Raw genomic sequence first — 17,661 nt, forward strand, 5'->3', positions numbered from 1 at the left:
TATATATATATATATATATATATATATATATATATATATATATATATATATAATTTTGCTTTTTTCTGCTCAACTCGTTCCTTCTTGAAAGATTACAACTGTGTGTATGAACAGAGAAGCAGAACCTGCAACTTTACGATTCTCGTGTGCTTTAAGTAGACTTAATTTTTGTAAAATTGCTTTTTGTATCCTTTCTTGTCACGGTTGTGTTGAATGGTTCATGTGTGTCGTTCTGAGACAAGATAGGAGTGAGGAAATTACGAAGGGAAGGATTCCTGTGATGCAGCTAAAATGAAAGTCTTGGACAATTCATGGTACACAGCTTCTACATGTATTTTGCAATTCATTGCATTTCGTACATTGTTATTAAGCTACTTACTAGCAAAGCAGATTTAAGCAGCAATCAAGAGGATCAAAAAAGCAAGTGGAATGCAGTGTGCGACGTGACACACAGAAAAGAAATCTGGTCAGACACGAATTACAGAAAGTGATGAATTTTTTCTGGGATGTTTATTTAACAGACTTTCTTTACACTGCTACAGCAAATACAATAACAGCTTCGTATTCAGAAGTAGCATTAATAATACGTTTTGTATTTTACATTGACGTGTAATGATACTCTAAGGGAAACGGGTACACCGTGGTCGGATCGGAGCGTATTTCACAGACGCTGTTGTCGAGCGTCTTGAAAGAGAAGTTCTGGTTTTAAAATACTATCCGCGCAGTGGTTTCTGGTGGGACGCAAAACAAACGGAGAGATTTCTACAGCAGTTACGTTGGATGTGGGTCAGAGAGTAGCTATGGTCGTTAGCGGTGGTATGCAGGGCCTTCAGTTCTCCACTGGACTCTCTGGAGCGCCCAGCTGGTTCTGAAACAGACGAAACAGGTTGTTCAGTGGGGGGAGCCATAGAAAAACAAAACAGACGATTCGTACGTTTTTAGAAACAAAGCAGTATAGAAAACATGAGGTTTACATTGAGATTACTAGTGATGAGTAAGACTCAAATTGACAAAAGTGGTATAGGTAATCCATTTTGGCCCACTCTACATCTACAGTGTGTAGTCTGCATCTAAATCTGTATTTGCATCCACAACCTGACATGTATTTCTGTATTTATATCTACAATTTGAAATCTACATCTGCAGTCTGTAACTCATAATATGAAACCTACGTACACAATATAAAAACTACATCTATATCTACTACGTTACACCCATTTCTATATCTGTATCAACAATCTGAAATCCACAACATGAATTTCACATACACAATATGAAATCTACACCTATATCTAAAAATCTATTTAATAGCGTGTTACCGACGAATTTCGTGCAGTGTGTCAAAACTATATGAGCTGGCGCCTGCCGATAGGCCACCCCTTCGGCAGCAAACGTGACTTTGTACGCTGACAGACCATAAGCGGAACGTCTCGCAATGTTGTTTGTTATTCAGTGATCGAGACTCACTGCCACAACCGCCAGCAGCTAGCTGCTGCATAGAATGGCCTCGTCTCCTAATATTTCGATGCTCTGTTGTCTCACTGGATGACGGTTTTGGACATGGGTTTCCATCTACAGTACATTATCCTGAAATCATCTAAAATCTCCAATTCGGTTTGCAGGAGGAAAATAAACTGTGGATGGAACCTCATGGCCGCAACTGTCATCCGCTGAGGCAACAGAGCATCTCACTCACAGGGACAAGGGCTGTCTACGCAGCAACAAGCTCCATCTTCTCCACTGGCGATCACGGCAATCAGTCGCGATCACTGAATAACGAACAACATTGTGAGACGTTCCATCTGCAGTCCACCACCAAACAATGTTACGTTTGCTGCCGAAGGGGTACCCAAGTGAAACCTGTCTGAAGCACAGTTGCAGGATGTTTCCAGACACGGGTTCTCCGTGTGTTCCTCAAGACGCCTTCTACAGCCCCACAAAGTTTGTCGATATCTTATAAAATGAAATGACACAATTTCAGAGATCTCATACAGATATGATTTTATGTATATAGACTGAAGCGCCGAATGCAAAATTGTACGAAGGCAGGGAATCCAACCAGGGTCTGCCACTTAATATGCAGGGCCACTAAGCTAAGAGAAATTTGCAGCAGGCTTGGGCACCAATTGGAATTTGGAGCGAGGGAAGAAGCGTGCCAGGGTAATCCGTCCAGTTGTGTGAACCACTGTGCCAAGGTGGTTTAATGGCTAAAGCGTCTGCCTAGTAAGCGGAGTACCCGGGTTCGATTCCTGGCCTTGTTACAAATTCTCATTCGCCGCTACATTATATATTTGTCGGGATCGTTTTGTAACACCCTGTATATCTGTATCTACACTCTGAAATCTACAATTTTAAAATCTACATTTTGAGTCTTAAACTGGAATGTAAAATCTACATCTGCAATATAAAATCTACAACTACTATATAAAATCTACATCTACTATATAAAATCTACATCTACAATAGGAAATCTGCATCTACATCCACCCCTTTACTCCTAATGTTACAGTATGGTATGAAGTGCACCTGCATTATTTTTCTCTTACAGTTCTGTGGTGTAAGGGGACAACATTTTATATTACGTTTCCACATAAGCCACTCTCTGATGCTTTGCCAATGGCGTTATTACAAGAAATTTACTTTTCTCCTATTGGCTACAACAGTAACAATAAAGAATATAAAAAATACATGTAGCTACCAATAACGAGCCGACAAAACCACTGGGAGTGTAATGGGTGAATTACTTTTGACAATAGCTATAAATGACCTAGTCGATGTCCGAAGCTCCTTAAAGCTGTTCTCGGGAGCTGGTGTCGTACATAGAGAAATTAAGAGGCTAGAAAACTGTAGTGAAATGCAGCAAAACCTGTAGCGCATCGACGCTTGGTGCAGGGATTAACAACTAACCCTGAAGTAATGTGACGTAGTGCAAATCAGTCGGCGGAAAGATACTATATTGTACGATTACAGAGATGTAGGTCACAGGTAACGGTGAAATCGATTAAATATGTGAGAACGAAACACCAAGATAAAAAGAATCGTAGGAAAGGCAGGCGTGAGATTACGAATCATTCGGAGAATCATCTGAAAGTGCAGTCCGCCTGCGATGGTCGTATCTTACGAGAAACTCGTTCGATCAATAAATGAATATTGCTCTTCTGTATTCGACCCGCACATATAGGACCTATAGGAGAAATAGAGAAGAGCCAAAGAAGAGTGACACGTTTTGTTGCAGGTTGATTTAGTAAGCAAGAAAGCGTGACGCAGGGGCTCAGCCAATCGCAGTGGCAGACGCTGCAAGAGCCGCGTTGTGGATCCTGCTAGTATTTACAGTTAAAATTATAAGAGAATAATGTTCCTGAAAGACTCAGCAATATATTCCTTCCTCCTACGTATACCTCGTGAAAAGACCATGGAGGTAAAATTAGAGAGATTCGAGCCTATACGGAGACTTACCAACGATCATTCTTCCACGAACCATTCGCAACTGGAACACGTAAAGGGTGATGTGATAATGGTACATAATGTACCCTCCACCACACTCTATAAGCTGGCTTGCGCAGCATACAACAAAATGCAGATAACGGCCTTAATGCGCTGAAATTTGTTCTGTAATCCTATTATTTGCTTCTTTCCCTCTCCTACCAAACATACGTCAATTTCTCGGCGAGTAACCGTATATTCTGGCACATCTGCGCATAAAACTTCAATGTCTTCTCGTTGCTGGTGGTTAAATTTGAGTTTTTTATGTCGTTTATTATGTCTATTGTTCTCAGATCTACTATTATTCCGCGCATGTTGTATTTTACACTGAAGAGCGAAAGAAACTGCCTAATATCATGCTGGACCCCCGCGAGCACGCAGAAGTGCCGCAACATGACGTGACGTGGACCTGCCTGATGTCTGAGTAGTGCTGGAGGGAATTGACACCATGTTCAATAATGATCATATATGGGGAGTTGGGTGGCCCGCGGAAGTGTTTAAACACTGAAGAGTGTTAATAGAGCCACTCTGTAGCAATTCTGGAGGTATGGAGTGTCACATTGTTCTGCTGGAATTTCCCAAGTCCGTCGGAAAGCACAATGGACACGAATGGATGCAGGTGATCGGACAGGATGCCTACCCACGTGTCACCTGTCAAGAGTCGTTTCTAGACGTATCAGGCATCCCATATCACTCCAACTGCACACGCCGCACACCATTACAGAGCCTCCACCAGCTTGAACAGTGACCTGCTGACATTCAGGGCTCATGGATTCATGAGGTTGTCTCCATACCCGTACACGTCTATCCCCTCGTCCGACCAGGCAACATGCTCCATTCATCAGCAGTCCAATGTCGGTGTTAAAAGGTCCAGGCGAGGCGTAAAGCTTTGTGTCTTGCAGTCATCAAGGGTACATGAGTGGGTCTTCGACTCCGAAAGCCCATATCGATGATGTTTCTTTGAATGGCTCGCCCGCTGATACTTGTTGATGGCCCAGCATTGAAATCTGCAGCGATTTTCGTAAGGGTTGCATTTCTGTCACCTTGAACGATTCTCTTCAGTCGTTGTTGGTCCCGCTCTTACAGGATCTTTTTCTGAGCGCAGCGATATCGGAGATTCGATGTTTTACCGGATTCCTGATATTCACTGTACATTCGTGAAATGGTCGTAAGGAAAAATTTCCACTTCATCACTACCTCGGAGATGCTGAGTCGTAACGCTCGTGCGCCGACTGTAACACCACGTACAAAGTCACTTAAATCTTGATAACCTGCCACTGTAGCAGCAGTAACCGACCTAACTACTGAGGCATTGCCGACCGCAGCGCCTGTTTACATATCTTTGTATCTGAATACGCATGCCTGTACCAGTTTCTTTGGCGCTTCAGTGTAGGGGTAGGTGATTTGCCAAAGTATAGCTTGTCTCCGAATTTCGTCACGTTGGTACACTGTCAGACGGACTGACCCGAGGTTCAGATGCTCTTGTGGACCTCTTGCTGGCATGGCGAGAAAAATATATAAAATTAGTTGTACCGCCGTTAATAACGTTCACGAAGTGTCGTCTATGGTCAGTTTATTCAGGGGAGTGTCAGAAGACAATTTTACTGTCATAATTTTGATGGGGTAGAGCAAGGCAAAATTGGGGATGTGATTATTGAGACTGAGTGTGGGCCATCGGCTCTGCACTCTATTTTGCGAATAATTGAGGGTGAAATTTGTCTATTTGAGAGAATTCGTGAAGCTGTTGCATTTTAACTATACTTTTTTGTGGGATAAAGCTGAATCTTGTGCAAGTTTCTTTGTAATGTGGCCGCGAGCATATGTTCGCGCCAATTGACGAGTAGAAATTGCAGTCTTTGCGGTTGTTTAATAAAGTTAAATGTTTGCTAAAGTAAATGAAAGTGGGGACAGAGTATTTTTGATCAGTTATTTTATGAAGTTTTGGGCTTTTTGTTTGTGACTACAGTGGTCGCCTCGTCTGCGTGTGAAATATGTATTAACTCAACGAAAGGAATCGGAATCTGTTAAATTGTTTTAATGTTTTCTAAAAGTGATTCTGAGAATTTTGAGACACCTGTTGTGAGAATTTACGTTCGAATTTTTGTTCCTTTGAATGTGAGATTTGTCCATGTGTGTAGGAGCAGTTCATGTGGCACCTAAATCGTGATTAATTCAGATGTTGCTCGACCTCTTGCTGTTTGTTTTAACGATTTTCATGGCCCTCAGCTCTGTTTTACGTAATAATTTGGTAATTCTTGGTGAGATGTCTTTGTGAGTGCTAATGGACTCCATGTGTTCCAGCCACTGAGTGTTACTTCCCCAAAGCTGTCAACTAGTTTGTTTCAGTCCCTTGGTATGAAGTAATGGCTAGTAGTTCAGTAAAGTATTTCATATTTCAAAGCGCGTTAGATTTTATTTGTTGAGTCAATCCAGACCATCTTTCTTTTCGAGAACAATATCAGATACGGTGACCCATCCTGATAGTATAAAGCATACTGAGGAATCTCTGTTTCGCTCTGTTTTCCGACGGCGTAAGCTGGCACAGTTAGTGCGAATACCAACAACTTGCACCAGCCCCCCACCCTCCACCCCCTCCTCCTATAGTTTTTATGTGTTCGTGTCAATATTACATTGCGTGCTGCTAGTGTGATCGCAGTTTTCTTTTGTACGTAGGGTTCAAATAAAGAAAAAATCTTAACTGTTTTCATTATTTGAAATGTGACTCCAACACCGAGAGTAAATACTATTCTAGCTGTTTTTACCGTCCAGGAATCTATGTTACACAACCGCATAGTGAAACCTGTTTTTAGAGTAAATAATTGCAAGGAATCACCTTTTAATATGGATGTAACGAAATTACCACTAGCTATCCTCATTCAATGCAAGTTCTGTTCACCCTCACTTAAAAAGAGTAATTTGGAGGATAACGTAAGAGACTGTAGGAGGAATAGTGTATTAAGGGAACAAAAGCCAGTTGTAGCTTACTTACGGTCATGGAAGACCACGGGCCTCTTTACTGAACGAGTTCGTTCGAGGTATAGTTAGCGTTATCCGTTCCTTTTTTAAACTGATTAGAGTTTGAGCTTCCATGTAGAACCAGTAAACACGTAATTAGAGTCGACTCGTCCTTATGAAATAAAATCGCTGTACCAATAACCCCAACGTACAGTAAAAGTTGGAGATTTGCGTAGTAAATACCAGAGAGTAGTGAAAGGTGTAAGTACAAGTTGCAGAGACGTGAATACAGAGAAAATTACCTCAGAACAGGAGAGTAGCTGCATATCATATACCATAGTTTCATTAAACAAAAAACCGTACCCAGTTCTTGGAAAAAACCACAGGTCACACCCGTCTACAAAAAAATGGTTCAAATGGCTCTGAGCACTATGGGACTTAACTGCTGAGGTCATTAGTCCCCTAGAACTTAGAACTAGTTAAACCTAACTAACCTAAGGACATCACAAACATCCATGCCCGAGGCAGGATTCGAACCTGCGACCGTAGCGGTCTTGCGGTTCCAGACTGCAGCGCCTTTAACCGCACGGCCACTTCGGCCGGCCACCCGTCTACAACAAGATAGTAGAAATAATCAACAAAACTCCCGTCCAGTATCCTTGACATCGACTTGATGTAGCATCTTAGAACATATTCTGAGCTCAAACATAATGAGGTGTCTTGGACAGCACGATCTCCTCATTGCCAGCCACCACGGATCCCGAAAACTTCGATCATGTAAAACCTATCTCGCATTTTATTCACATCACATACTGAAAGATTTGGATCAAGGCAGTCAGATAGAAGCAGTATTTCTTGATTTGCAAAAAAACATTTGACTCAGTACCACACCTACGCCTATTGCCTAAAATACGATCATGTGGGGTACGAAGCGAAATTTGTGACTGGATTGAAGACTTTTCCATAGGGAGATCGCAGCATGTTGTCTTGGATGTAGAGTCATCACTAGATGTGGATGTAACTTCGGATGTGTCCCAGAGAAGTGTGTTGGAACCCTTGCTGTTCGTGCTGTATATTAACGACCTTGTAGGCAATATTAATAGTAACATCATGCTCTTTCCAGATGATTCATATATCTATAATGAAGTACTGTCTGAAAGAAGCTGCATAAATGTTAGATTTTGAAAAGACTTTAAAGTGGTGCAAGGATTGGTAAGTTGTTTGAAATGTTCAGAAATGCAAAACTGTGCACTTCACAAGAAGGAAATACTTATTATCCTGTTACTATAATATCAATGAGTCACTATTGGGATCAGGAAATTCATACAAGTATCTGGGTGTAGCAGTTTGTAGGGATATGAAATGGAATGAACACATACGCTCAGTCATGGGTAAAGCAGGTGGAAGATTTCGGTTTATTGATAGAATAATGGTGGATCAGTCTACAAAGGAGATTTCTTACAAAACACCCATCCTAGAATATTACTCGTGTGTGTGAAACCATAGAGGATGTTGAACGTATACAGAGAAGGTCAGCTCGAATGGTCACATATTTGTTTAATCCGTCGGAGAGTGTCACGAAGATACTGAAGGAATTGAACTGGAAGACTCTATGCCGAGGAAGTATATTAACGAAGTTTCAAGGACCGGCTTTAAGTGATGACTCTAGGAATTGACTACAATCCTCTGTGTATTGCTCACATAGGGGTCGTACGTACTGTATGCAAGAGGCATTCAATCACTCTTCCCGCGCTCCGTACGCGAATGGAACGGGAAGAAACCTTAATAACTTGTAAAGTGGGACATACCCTCTGTCATGCACCTCACGGAGGTTTTGCAGGGTATAGATGTAGATGTAGACACCACTGTCGGTAACCTTGCATTACTTGATTAATTATTGCTGGTACAGTAAAATTATTTGTGACTTCTTCATATTTAGTTTAAGTCCCAGGTCTTAACCCATCTGACCGCTGAAGACAGATCCTCATTCATCTTGGTTAACGCAGTATTGATACCGTCAGGCCCGTTTTTTAAGTCGGTCGTCGCCATAGATATATTCCTGGGAAGACAGAACCGACGGGATATTATATTTAAGGAGAACAATAGTGAGCCCAAAACTGACCCCTGTGGCACCTCTTACATATTACTCTTCTGAAAAACTTTTCACTTGTACAGACAAGACGTTGATGTCTATTTCTCAAGTAAGTGTGAAATTTCGGTGTGATCTGTGTGACGGGTAGCTGTGTGGTGTGCTGTAAGCACAGAGAGCAAGAGTTTGCGTGTGTCTGGCGTGCAGCAGGTACTTACGGAGAGCAGAGGATCAGAGCGACGTCCGAAGCGTAGGCGGAGAGATGGAGAGCGCGCAGCCACGGCCAGCGAGTCCTGTCCAGACCCTGCGGCGGCGGAGGGAGCCTGCAACACCACGAGGGCACACGCTGGAATTATATAGACCTAGGGATAGGCGATGTCTATGTAAGAATTTTCGCTGCACCTTCGGTCTCAACACAACAGCACACTGTAGGGTCATAAAATTGCTGTTACTAACATTCATATGCCTACTGCTGGCGCAGTCGCATGTAATGTCCAATTCAGCTGGTTTGAATCATACTTAAATATGGTGCAAAACGTGCTGAATAACTGAAACAATGTCGGAAGGGTAGAAAATTTTACTGACTAGGAGAAATCACAAAGGTAGTCCCTCAGGGTTCAATATTTGGTCCACTTCTATTCCTTATATATGTGAATAAATTCCACTTAACATTCATCCAGTAAAACTAGTACATAGTGCACACGATTCTAGCGTTATAATAAACTGCATTAGAGAGGAAGTAGCAGAATAAATAATAAACGATATTTTCCAACGAATTATTAAACGGTTCTCATAAAATGATCTCACCAAAAAAACCAATGTATTCAGTTACGCACAACAAACAGTCATACCAGCAATTGATGTAGCACACGAGCACGAGTCAGTAAACAGAGTAAAATACTTCAGATTTTTGTGTGTACATGTCGATAAAAATTTGAACTGGAAGAAGCATATTACTGAGCTACTCAAAAATTTAGTTCAGATACTTGTGTTCTTCGTGCAATTGCTAGTCTTGGAAACAAACGAATGAACCTCCTGACATATTTTGCATATTTACACTCCAAAATGTATTACGGTATAATTTTATGGGGTATCTCACCACTTATAAAGAAAGTACTGATTGCACAAAAGTGGGCAGTAGGAATAATATGTGTTGTTCACCTCCACATGTCATGTAGGTACGTCTGCAAGGAGCTAGGCATTTTAACTGCTCCATCATGACACACATATTCGCTAACGACATTCGGCACAGTTTGAGAAGAAGAGAAGTGTCCACAATTGAAACACTAGAGGGGAAAGTCACCTTTATTACGATTATTAAAGCTGTCATCCTTGCACCATCCGTCATGGGTTATTTTGCTGCCTAGGTAGCAGAAATACTTAAATTCGTCTACTTCGTAATCCCCGATTGTGAAGGTAAGTTTCTCGCTGTTCTAATTTCTGTTACTTCTCGTTTCTGTTGTCTTTCTTCGATTTGCTCTTAATACATATTCTGTACTCAGTAGACTGTTCATTCCATTCAACAAATATTTTAAGTCCTCATTACTTTCACTGAAAATAGCAATGTCATCAGGAAACCTTATAATTGATTTCGTTTAACTTTGAACTTAAATCCCTCTCTTGAACCTTTTTATTTATTTCCGTCATTGCGTCTTCGACGAACAGACCGAACAGTAGGGGTGAACGACTATATTCCTGTCTTACACGGTTTGTAATCCGTGCACTTCGTTCTTGGTCGTCCACTGTTATTGTTCCCCCTTGTCTCTTATACATATTGTATATTACCTGTCTTTCCTTCGTTTCTCTCAGAATTTCGAACATCTTGCATCATTTGACATTGTAGAACGGGTTTTCCGGATTGACAAACCCTATGAACGTGTCTTGATTTTTCTTCAGTCTTGTTTCCATTATTAATCGCAATGTCAGAACTGCCTCTCTACTGGCTATATCTTTCCTTAAGTCAAACTGATCGTTATCTGCCACATCCTCAATTTTCTTTTCCATTCTTTTGTATATTATTCTTATCAGAAACTTGGATGCATGAGCTGTGAAGCTGATAGTGCGATAATTCTCAGTCTTTCCGGATCTTGCATCTTGGGAATGGTATGGATCGTGTTCCCCGAATATGAGATGGAATATCGCTAGACTCGCACATTCTACGCACCAATTGCAGTAGTCGTTCTGTTGCCACATCTTCCACTGATCTTAGAATTTCCGATGGAATTTTATCTATTATTCCTTCTGTCTTATTTGATAGCAAGTCTTTCAACGCTCCTTTAAATTCTGATTCTAATACTGAGTCACCTATCTCTTCCCTGTCGACTTCTTTTTCTTCTTCCATCAAGTCGTCAGACAAGAAATACCCCTCACAAAGGCTTTCAGTGTATCTACATCTACATCCATACTCCGCAAGACACCTGACGGTGGCTTTCTCTTTTGCATTTAACAGTAGAATTCCCATTGCACTCTTAATGTTACTGTTCTTGCCTTTATTTTCAAGGAAGGTTGTCTTGACTATTCTATATGCTCAGTCACTCCTTGTGACAAACATTTCTTTTTCAATATCTTCACATTTTTCATGCAACCATTTCACCTTAACTTTCCTGCACTCCCTATTTATTCCATTCCTAAGCAACTCGCGTTTCTGTATTCCTGAATTTTTCTGAATCTATTTTGTGTACAATGGACGATCACTGCCATGTGTTATTAATTTATTCGCTATAAATGTCTCAATCACCTCCGATACTACTGTTTTCAATTTGAACCACATCTGCTCTACATAGATTGTTTGTTGGGAAGGAAGACAACTGTCTGTGTCTTAGAAGCACAAAACGAACTCGTGTTGATGTCTCGGCTACAAAAATTTCTCGACCTGAAGTCAGTGGAAGCCACGTGAGACGCTATACGGCCCCGGCTCCGCACCATAGACCACGGAAACAGCGTGAGCTGTCTGTCTGGTGATGTCTGGTGTTATTCACATCCAGGAACACACAAGGGACTTGTCAAATCTGTGGCATGTAGAGAGGATGCTGTATTACCCTCCAAAATCAGATCTCCAGATATGGAGGTCGCCACAATATTTTGGCCCACCCTGTTTATGAGAGGGGGTAACTACACTAATGGCCATTAAAATTGCTACACCAAAAAGAAATGCAGATGATAAACGGGTATTCATTGGACAAATATATTATACTAGAACTGAAATGTGATTACATTTTCACGCAATTTGGGTGCATAGATCCTGAGAAATCAGTACCCAAAATAATCACCTCTGGCCGTAATAACAGCCTTAGTACGGCTGGGCATCGAGTCAAACAGAGCTTGGATGGGTGTACAGGTACAGCTGCCCATGCAGCTTCAACACGATACCACAGTTCATCAAGAGCAGTGACTGGCATATTGTGATGAGCCAGTTGCTCGGCCACCATTGACCAGAGGTTTTCAATTGGTGAGAGATCTGGAGAATGTGCTGGCCAGGGCAGCAGTCGAACATTTTCTGTATCCAGAAAGGCCCGTACAGGACCTGCAACATGTGGTCGTGCATTATCCTGCTGAAATGTAAGGTTCCACAGGGATCGAATGAACGGTAGAGCCACGGGTCGTAACACGTCTGAAATGTAACGTCCACTGTTCAAAGTGTCGTCAATGCGAACAAGAGGTGACCGAGACGTGTAACCAATGGCACTCCGTAACATCACGCCAGTATAGCGATGACGAACACACGCTTCCATTGTGCGTTCACCGCGATGTCGCCAAACGCGGATGCGACCATCATGATGCTGTAAACAGAACCTGGATTCATCCGAAAAAAAATGTCGTTTTGCCACTCGTGCAGACAGGTTGGTCGTTGAGTACACCATCGCAGGCGCTCCTGTCTGTGATCCAGCGTCAAGGGTAACCACAGCCACGGTCTCCGAGCTTATACTCCATGCTGCTGCAAACGTCGTCGAACTGTTCGTGCAGATGGTTGTTGTCTTGCAAACGTCCCAATATGTTGACTCAGGGATCGAGACTTGGCTGCACGATCCGATACAGCCATTCGGATAAGATGCCTGTCATCTCGACTGCTAGTGATACGAGGCCGTTGGGATCCAGCACGGCGTTCTGTATTACCCTCCTGAACCCACCAATTACATATTCTGCTAACAGTCATTGGATCTCGACCAACACGAACAGCAATGTCGTGATACGATAAACCGCAATCACTATAGGCTGCAATCCGACCTTTATCAAAGTCGGAAACGTGATGGTACGCATTTCTCCTCCTTACACGAGACATCACAACAGCGTTTCACCAGGCAACGTCGGTCAACTGCTGTTTGTGTATGAGAAACCGGTGGGAAACTTTTGTCATGTCAGCACGTTGTAGGTGTCGCCACCGGCGCCAACCTTGTGTGAATGCTCTGAAAAGCTAATCACTTGCATATCACGGGATCTTCTTCGTGTCGGTTAAATTTCGTGTCTGTAGTACGTCATCTTCGTGGTGTAGCAATTTTAATGGCCAGTAGTGTGATTACGCCCTTAACAAGTAAGGCAAATTTCTCGAAAACCATGGTCGGAACCCAGGTGATTAGCCCATGCTCTTACTGTAGCCGCTGGTTTCTGTTGCTCCATGCTGCGGGTAGGACCGCGTTAAATTGCGGCCCAGTTTCGCCCACGTTTTTCGCAGACTACGTGGAAGGCTTTACGGTGTGAAAGCGCCCCGTCACCAGCAGGTGTTGAATGCATTCGTGGCACTTTTCTGCGAGTCCGCCCACTGCGATGAGTGATGGCCGGTCGTGCTGCCTCGCTAATTAGCTGTCCCTCACTTTTGACGCACACACACACACACACACTACTCCTACGCATCGAAGTTGCGGAAGTTAATTTTGTCTTTCCACAAACGTTGCCGTTTGTCACTGCTATCTGCAAAGAAAGAGGCACGTCCGACTGCGCCCGAGCTACGTTCTTCTGTTTATTGGCATCTGCTCATCGTCAAACACCCATCCATCATATTTACACAGTACCATTATTAACGGCTATTCTACTATTGTCATCCAGATGTTTTTTCTTGAAGTTTCATTAAGGATGTGGTTTGAGGGATGCGGATTGTTAGTCTACAGTCCCCGAGTGCTATGCTGGTGACCCCACCTTCGGCCTAAGGACGTACCATCGTAGCTACAGGGTCACTTAAAAGTCTCTTACCTCCTTTTCCTGAGGTGTGTGACACTCTACGTCAGGCCTCTCCGCTATTTACGAGTACAAAGAAACTGTACACGTGACAGTAGGGTTAGCGCTCCGACCGATCATAACAAATTTATGTATATACACTGAAGGGGCAAACAAACACCTGCCTAATACCGTCTAGCGCACCCGCGAACACGCAGAAGTGCCGCAACACGACGTGGCATGGACTCGACTAATGTCTGAAGTAGTGCTGGAGGGAATTGACACAATGAATCCTGCAGTGCTGTCCATAAATCCGTAAGAGTACCAGGGGGTTGAGATCTCTTCTGAACAGCACGTTGCAAGCCATCCCAGATACGCTCAGTAATGTTCATGTCTGGGGAGTTTGGTGGCCAGTGGAAGTTTTTGAAACTGAGAAGAGTGTTCCTGGTGCCACTCTGTAACAATTCTGGACGTTTGGGGGTGTCACTTTGTCCTGCTGGAATTGCCCAAGTCCGTCGGAATGCACACTGGACATGAATGGATGCAGGTGATCTGGCAGGATACTTACGTATGTGCCAACTGTCAGGGTCGTATCTAGACGTATCCGGGGTTCCATATCAGTCCAACTGCACACACCCCACACTATTACAGAGCCTCCACCCGCTTGAACAGTCCGCTGCTGACATGCAGGGTGCAAGGATTCATGAGGTTGTCTCCATACCCGTACACGTCCGTCTGCTCGTTACAATTTGAAACGAGACTTGTCCGACCAGACAACAAGTTTCCGTATTTTAACTAAAGCTCAGTCTTGGTCACAACACTTATGTCTCAATGACATAGGTGACCGGTTTCGGTTATATTTATATAACCATCTTCAGACCTGTGAATTAATTTTAGAAAATACTAGAGACCAATCTTAAAATAAAATGAAAAGTGGCTAATGAAACTCATGCTCAGCACTCATAACCATCATTTGACTTCGTAGCAGCTGAGAAGAGCTCCGCCTACCATCCTCCAAGGAAGGCATGGGTATAATAGGTTTTATTTTATCTTGTTAAAATTTTGTCGTCATTAGACACTTTTCATTTTATTTTAAGATTGGTCTCTAGCATTTTCTAAAATTATTTCACAGGTCTGAAGATGGTTATATAAATGCAACAGAAACCGGTCATCTACGTTATTGAGACATAAGTGTTGTGACCAAGACTGAACTTAAGTTAAAATATAATACTCTATTGATCACTGTTTCCAAAAATGTTTACCAAAAAACAAGTTTCCAGTCATCAACAGTCCAATGTCGGTGTTGACGGGCCCAGGGGAGGGGTAAATCGTGCAGTCGTGCAGTCATCAAAGGAACACGAGTGGGGCTTCGCTCCGAAAGCCCATATCGACGATGTTTCATTGAATGGTTCACACGCTGACACTTGTTGATGTCCCACCATTGAAATCTGCTGAAATTTGCGGAAGGGATGCACTTCTGTCACGCTGAACTATTCTCTTCAGCCGTTGTTGGTCCCGTTGTTGCAGGATATTTTTCTGGCCGCAGCGATGTCGGAGATTTCATGTTTTACCGGATTCCTGATATTCACGGTACACTCGTGAAATCGTCGTACGGGAAAATCCCCACCTCATTGCTACATCGGAGATGCTGTGTCCCATCGCTCGTGCGCCGACTATAACACCACGTTCAAACTCACTTAAATCTTGATAAGCTGCCACTGTAGCGCCAGTAACCGATCTAACAACTGCGCCACACACTTGTTGTCTTATATAGGCGTTGCCGCCCGCAGCGCCTTATTCTGCCTGTTTATATATCTCTGTATTTTAATACGCGTGTCTATACCTGTTTTTTTGGCACTTCAGCGTAGACAACAATAATTTCTTGTGGCTGAGTGGCTTGGTGCAAGTCTTTACTGGACGCCACTTCGGCCACTTTCGTGTCCCTAACCTATCCCAATTATCCAACTAGAGAAAGGGGATCTACAGTTTAACGTCGAATCCAAACCAAGTGTCGTTTCTGCCGACTCCTCACAGCGCTTAGAGGTGAAAGACGGGTTAAAACGCAGTGCGATATGTCCGTGGTCCGACCGAGGTTCAATCACAAGACCTCTCGGCTTCCAGCGTTACCGCTAGTCCACTGGACCCGACATGCTTATGCAGGGTGTTTAGAAATTCCGGTTAGTGTTTTCTAGGACCTGTAGAGGGGAGTGAGTGCATATTTCGAACAGGAAGCCACGTCCAGAAACGTACTGTTTCCGTGCTACAGCTGTTTGAAAGCATGTCTGCTAGGTGGGTATGCGACAGGGTAGTCATTGTGGGGGGGGGGGGGGGGTACCTACGTAGGATCGGCTGATGTCATGTGACGTCCTTTCTCTCTGACCCGGTTGGTTCAAATGGCTCTGAACACTATGGAGCTGAGGAGGTCATCAGTCCCCTAGAACTTAGAACTACTTAAACCTAACTAACCTAAGGACATCACACGCATCCATGCCCGAGGCAGGATTCGAGCCTGAGACCGTAGCAGCGCCTAGAACCGCTCGGCCACAGCGGCCGGCCCTAGCACTATCGACAAGCTGCAGACGTTCCATATGCTGTTGGCGACCTGTCCGCTGTCATTCTCCTGGTCTTGTGGGTTCGGTACGCGCCTACAACGTGCGCTTCCTGCCGATCAGGCTGCTGCGGGAATTGCATACTCTGTCCGTGCCCTCCGCAGCAATCTCTCGTGGCGGTGGCTGTTACAGTTGGCTCCCGAGGAGGTAGTTGCCGCCTGGTGCTACATAAGAAATTCGATGCCGTTAATTTCGTCCCGGGTCGTTCGAGGTTCGTTACCGAAGATGGGAATTTTTTTCCGTTGTTTCTCTAGTAGTTCCAAAGCCGAATTCGACGCCGTACTGAGCTAGATGACGGTAACGAGATGGAACGCCTTGAGACGAATAGCTCCGCTAGAAATGGCCGCAGTGGCGGACGGCATAGGAAACACCAGAGACCGCCCAGGCATAAATATGGGACACGGTCATCAGGCAACACCTGATGATGACGCCGAGTTACGACGTCGAAACACTGTGTTGGGAAGAGACGGGCCACCGGCAGTAGATCCGATTCCACGAAATGAAACCCAATCAGCCGGCCGCTGTGGCCAAGCGGTTCAAGGCGCTTCAGTCCGGATCCTCGTTGTTGCTGTTGTCGCAGGTTAGAATCCGGGCATGGATGTGTGTGATGTCCTTAGGTTAGTTAGGTTTAGGTAGTTTCTAAGTCTAGGGGACTGATGACCTCAGATATTAAGTCCCATAGTGCTTAGAGCGATTTGAACCATTCTGAATCCGAATCGCCGGGAAAGTCTAAGATACCTCATTGGACGTGTCCCAAACAGAGTTCAAGCCATGAGAGAAACGGAGGATGGATCCAAACTATATTGACTAACAGGTGTCCGGAAACTTTGGAACAGATAGTGTAAATACCTAGGGTATTTGCTTTCTTAGCTCATTGACAGCTTCTCTAAAGTAATATGTACGAAATACTGTATTTGCATATGTAATTAGTTCTGTTACTTTCATAGATCATATGTTCTCTAGTAAATAAAATCCCTTTTCTCGATTGCCTCCTAGAAACACAAAACATCTAAAGAGAAGATTAAATTACAATTAAATAACGCAACAGATAAGATAAGAATGAGAAAAAAATATATATTTCTGACTCTAGTGATATGATATTTAGTCTCGGGCCCGCGAAGTTTGTAGAACTTTAGTATCAAATGTGAGAATCAATTCAAATCGTGAAGAACAGACATTAAAGTTATTCATGTACAGGGTGGTTATAGTTAAAATTTCGCTACTTCAGCCAGTGTTGACAGAAAAATATTACCGTATGGGTATTGAGTTTTGTTGAAATGACGTTTGAAGCGTACGCTGCAGTTGTTAGTAGTGTTCCGTGTCACGACTTGGCGATGGGTGCCGGTACTGGAACGGCGACATAGGGTTGAAACACAA

General features: G+C 43.4%; 1 protein-coding gene across 1 annotated transcript in view; it reads right to left on the reverse strand.

Annotated features, from left to right (window-relative positions):
- Nucleotides 1-308: 308 nt before the first annotated feature.
- The window catches only part of LOC126428061 (short neuropeptide F), a 586,585-nt gene continuing 569,232 nt past the window's right edge, over nt 309-17,661 (reverse strand). Inside the window, exons 4-5 of the mRNA XM_050089938.1 lie at nt 8,746-8,850; nt 309-868 (exon numbers count right to left, since the gene is read on the reverse strand). Of these exons, the coding sequence (XP_049945895.1) occupies nt 830-868; nt 8,746-8,850 (144 nt within the window). The 3' untranslated portion in view covers nt 309-829. The remainder of the gene's footprint in view (nt 869-8,745; nt 8,851-17,661) is intronic.

This window comes from Schistocerca serialis, chromosome 12 (genome assembly GCF_023864345.2).
Source record: "Schistocerca serialis cubense isolate TAMUIC-IGC-003099 chromosome 12, iqSchSeri2.2, whole genome shotgun sequence".
In the NCBI taxonomy this organism is placed as follows: Eukaryota; Metazoa; Arthropoda; class Insecta; order Orthoptera; family Acrididae; genus Schistocerca; species Schistocerca serialis.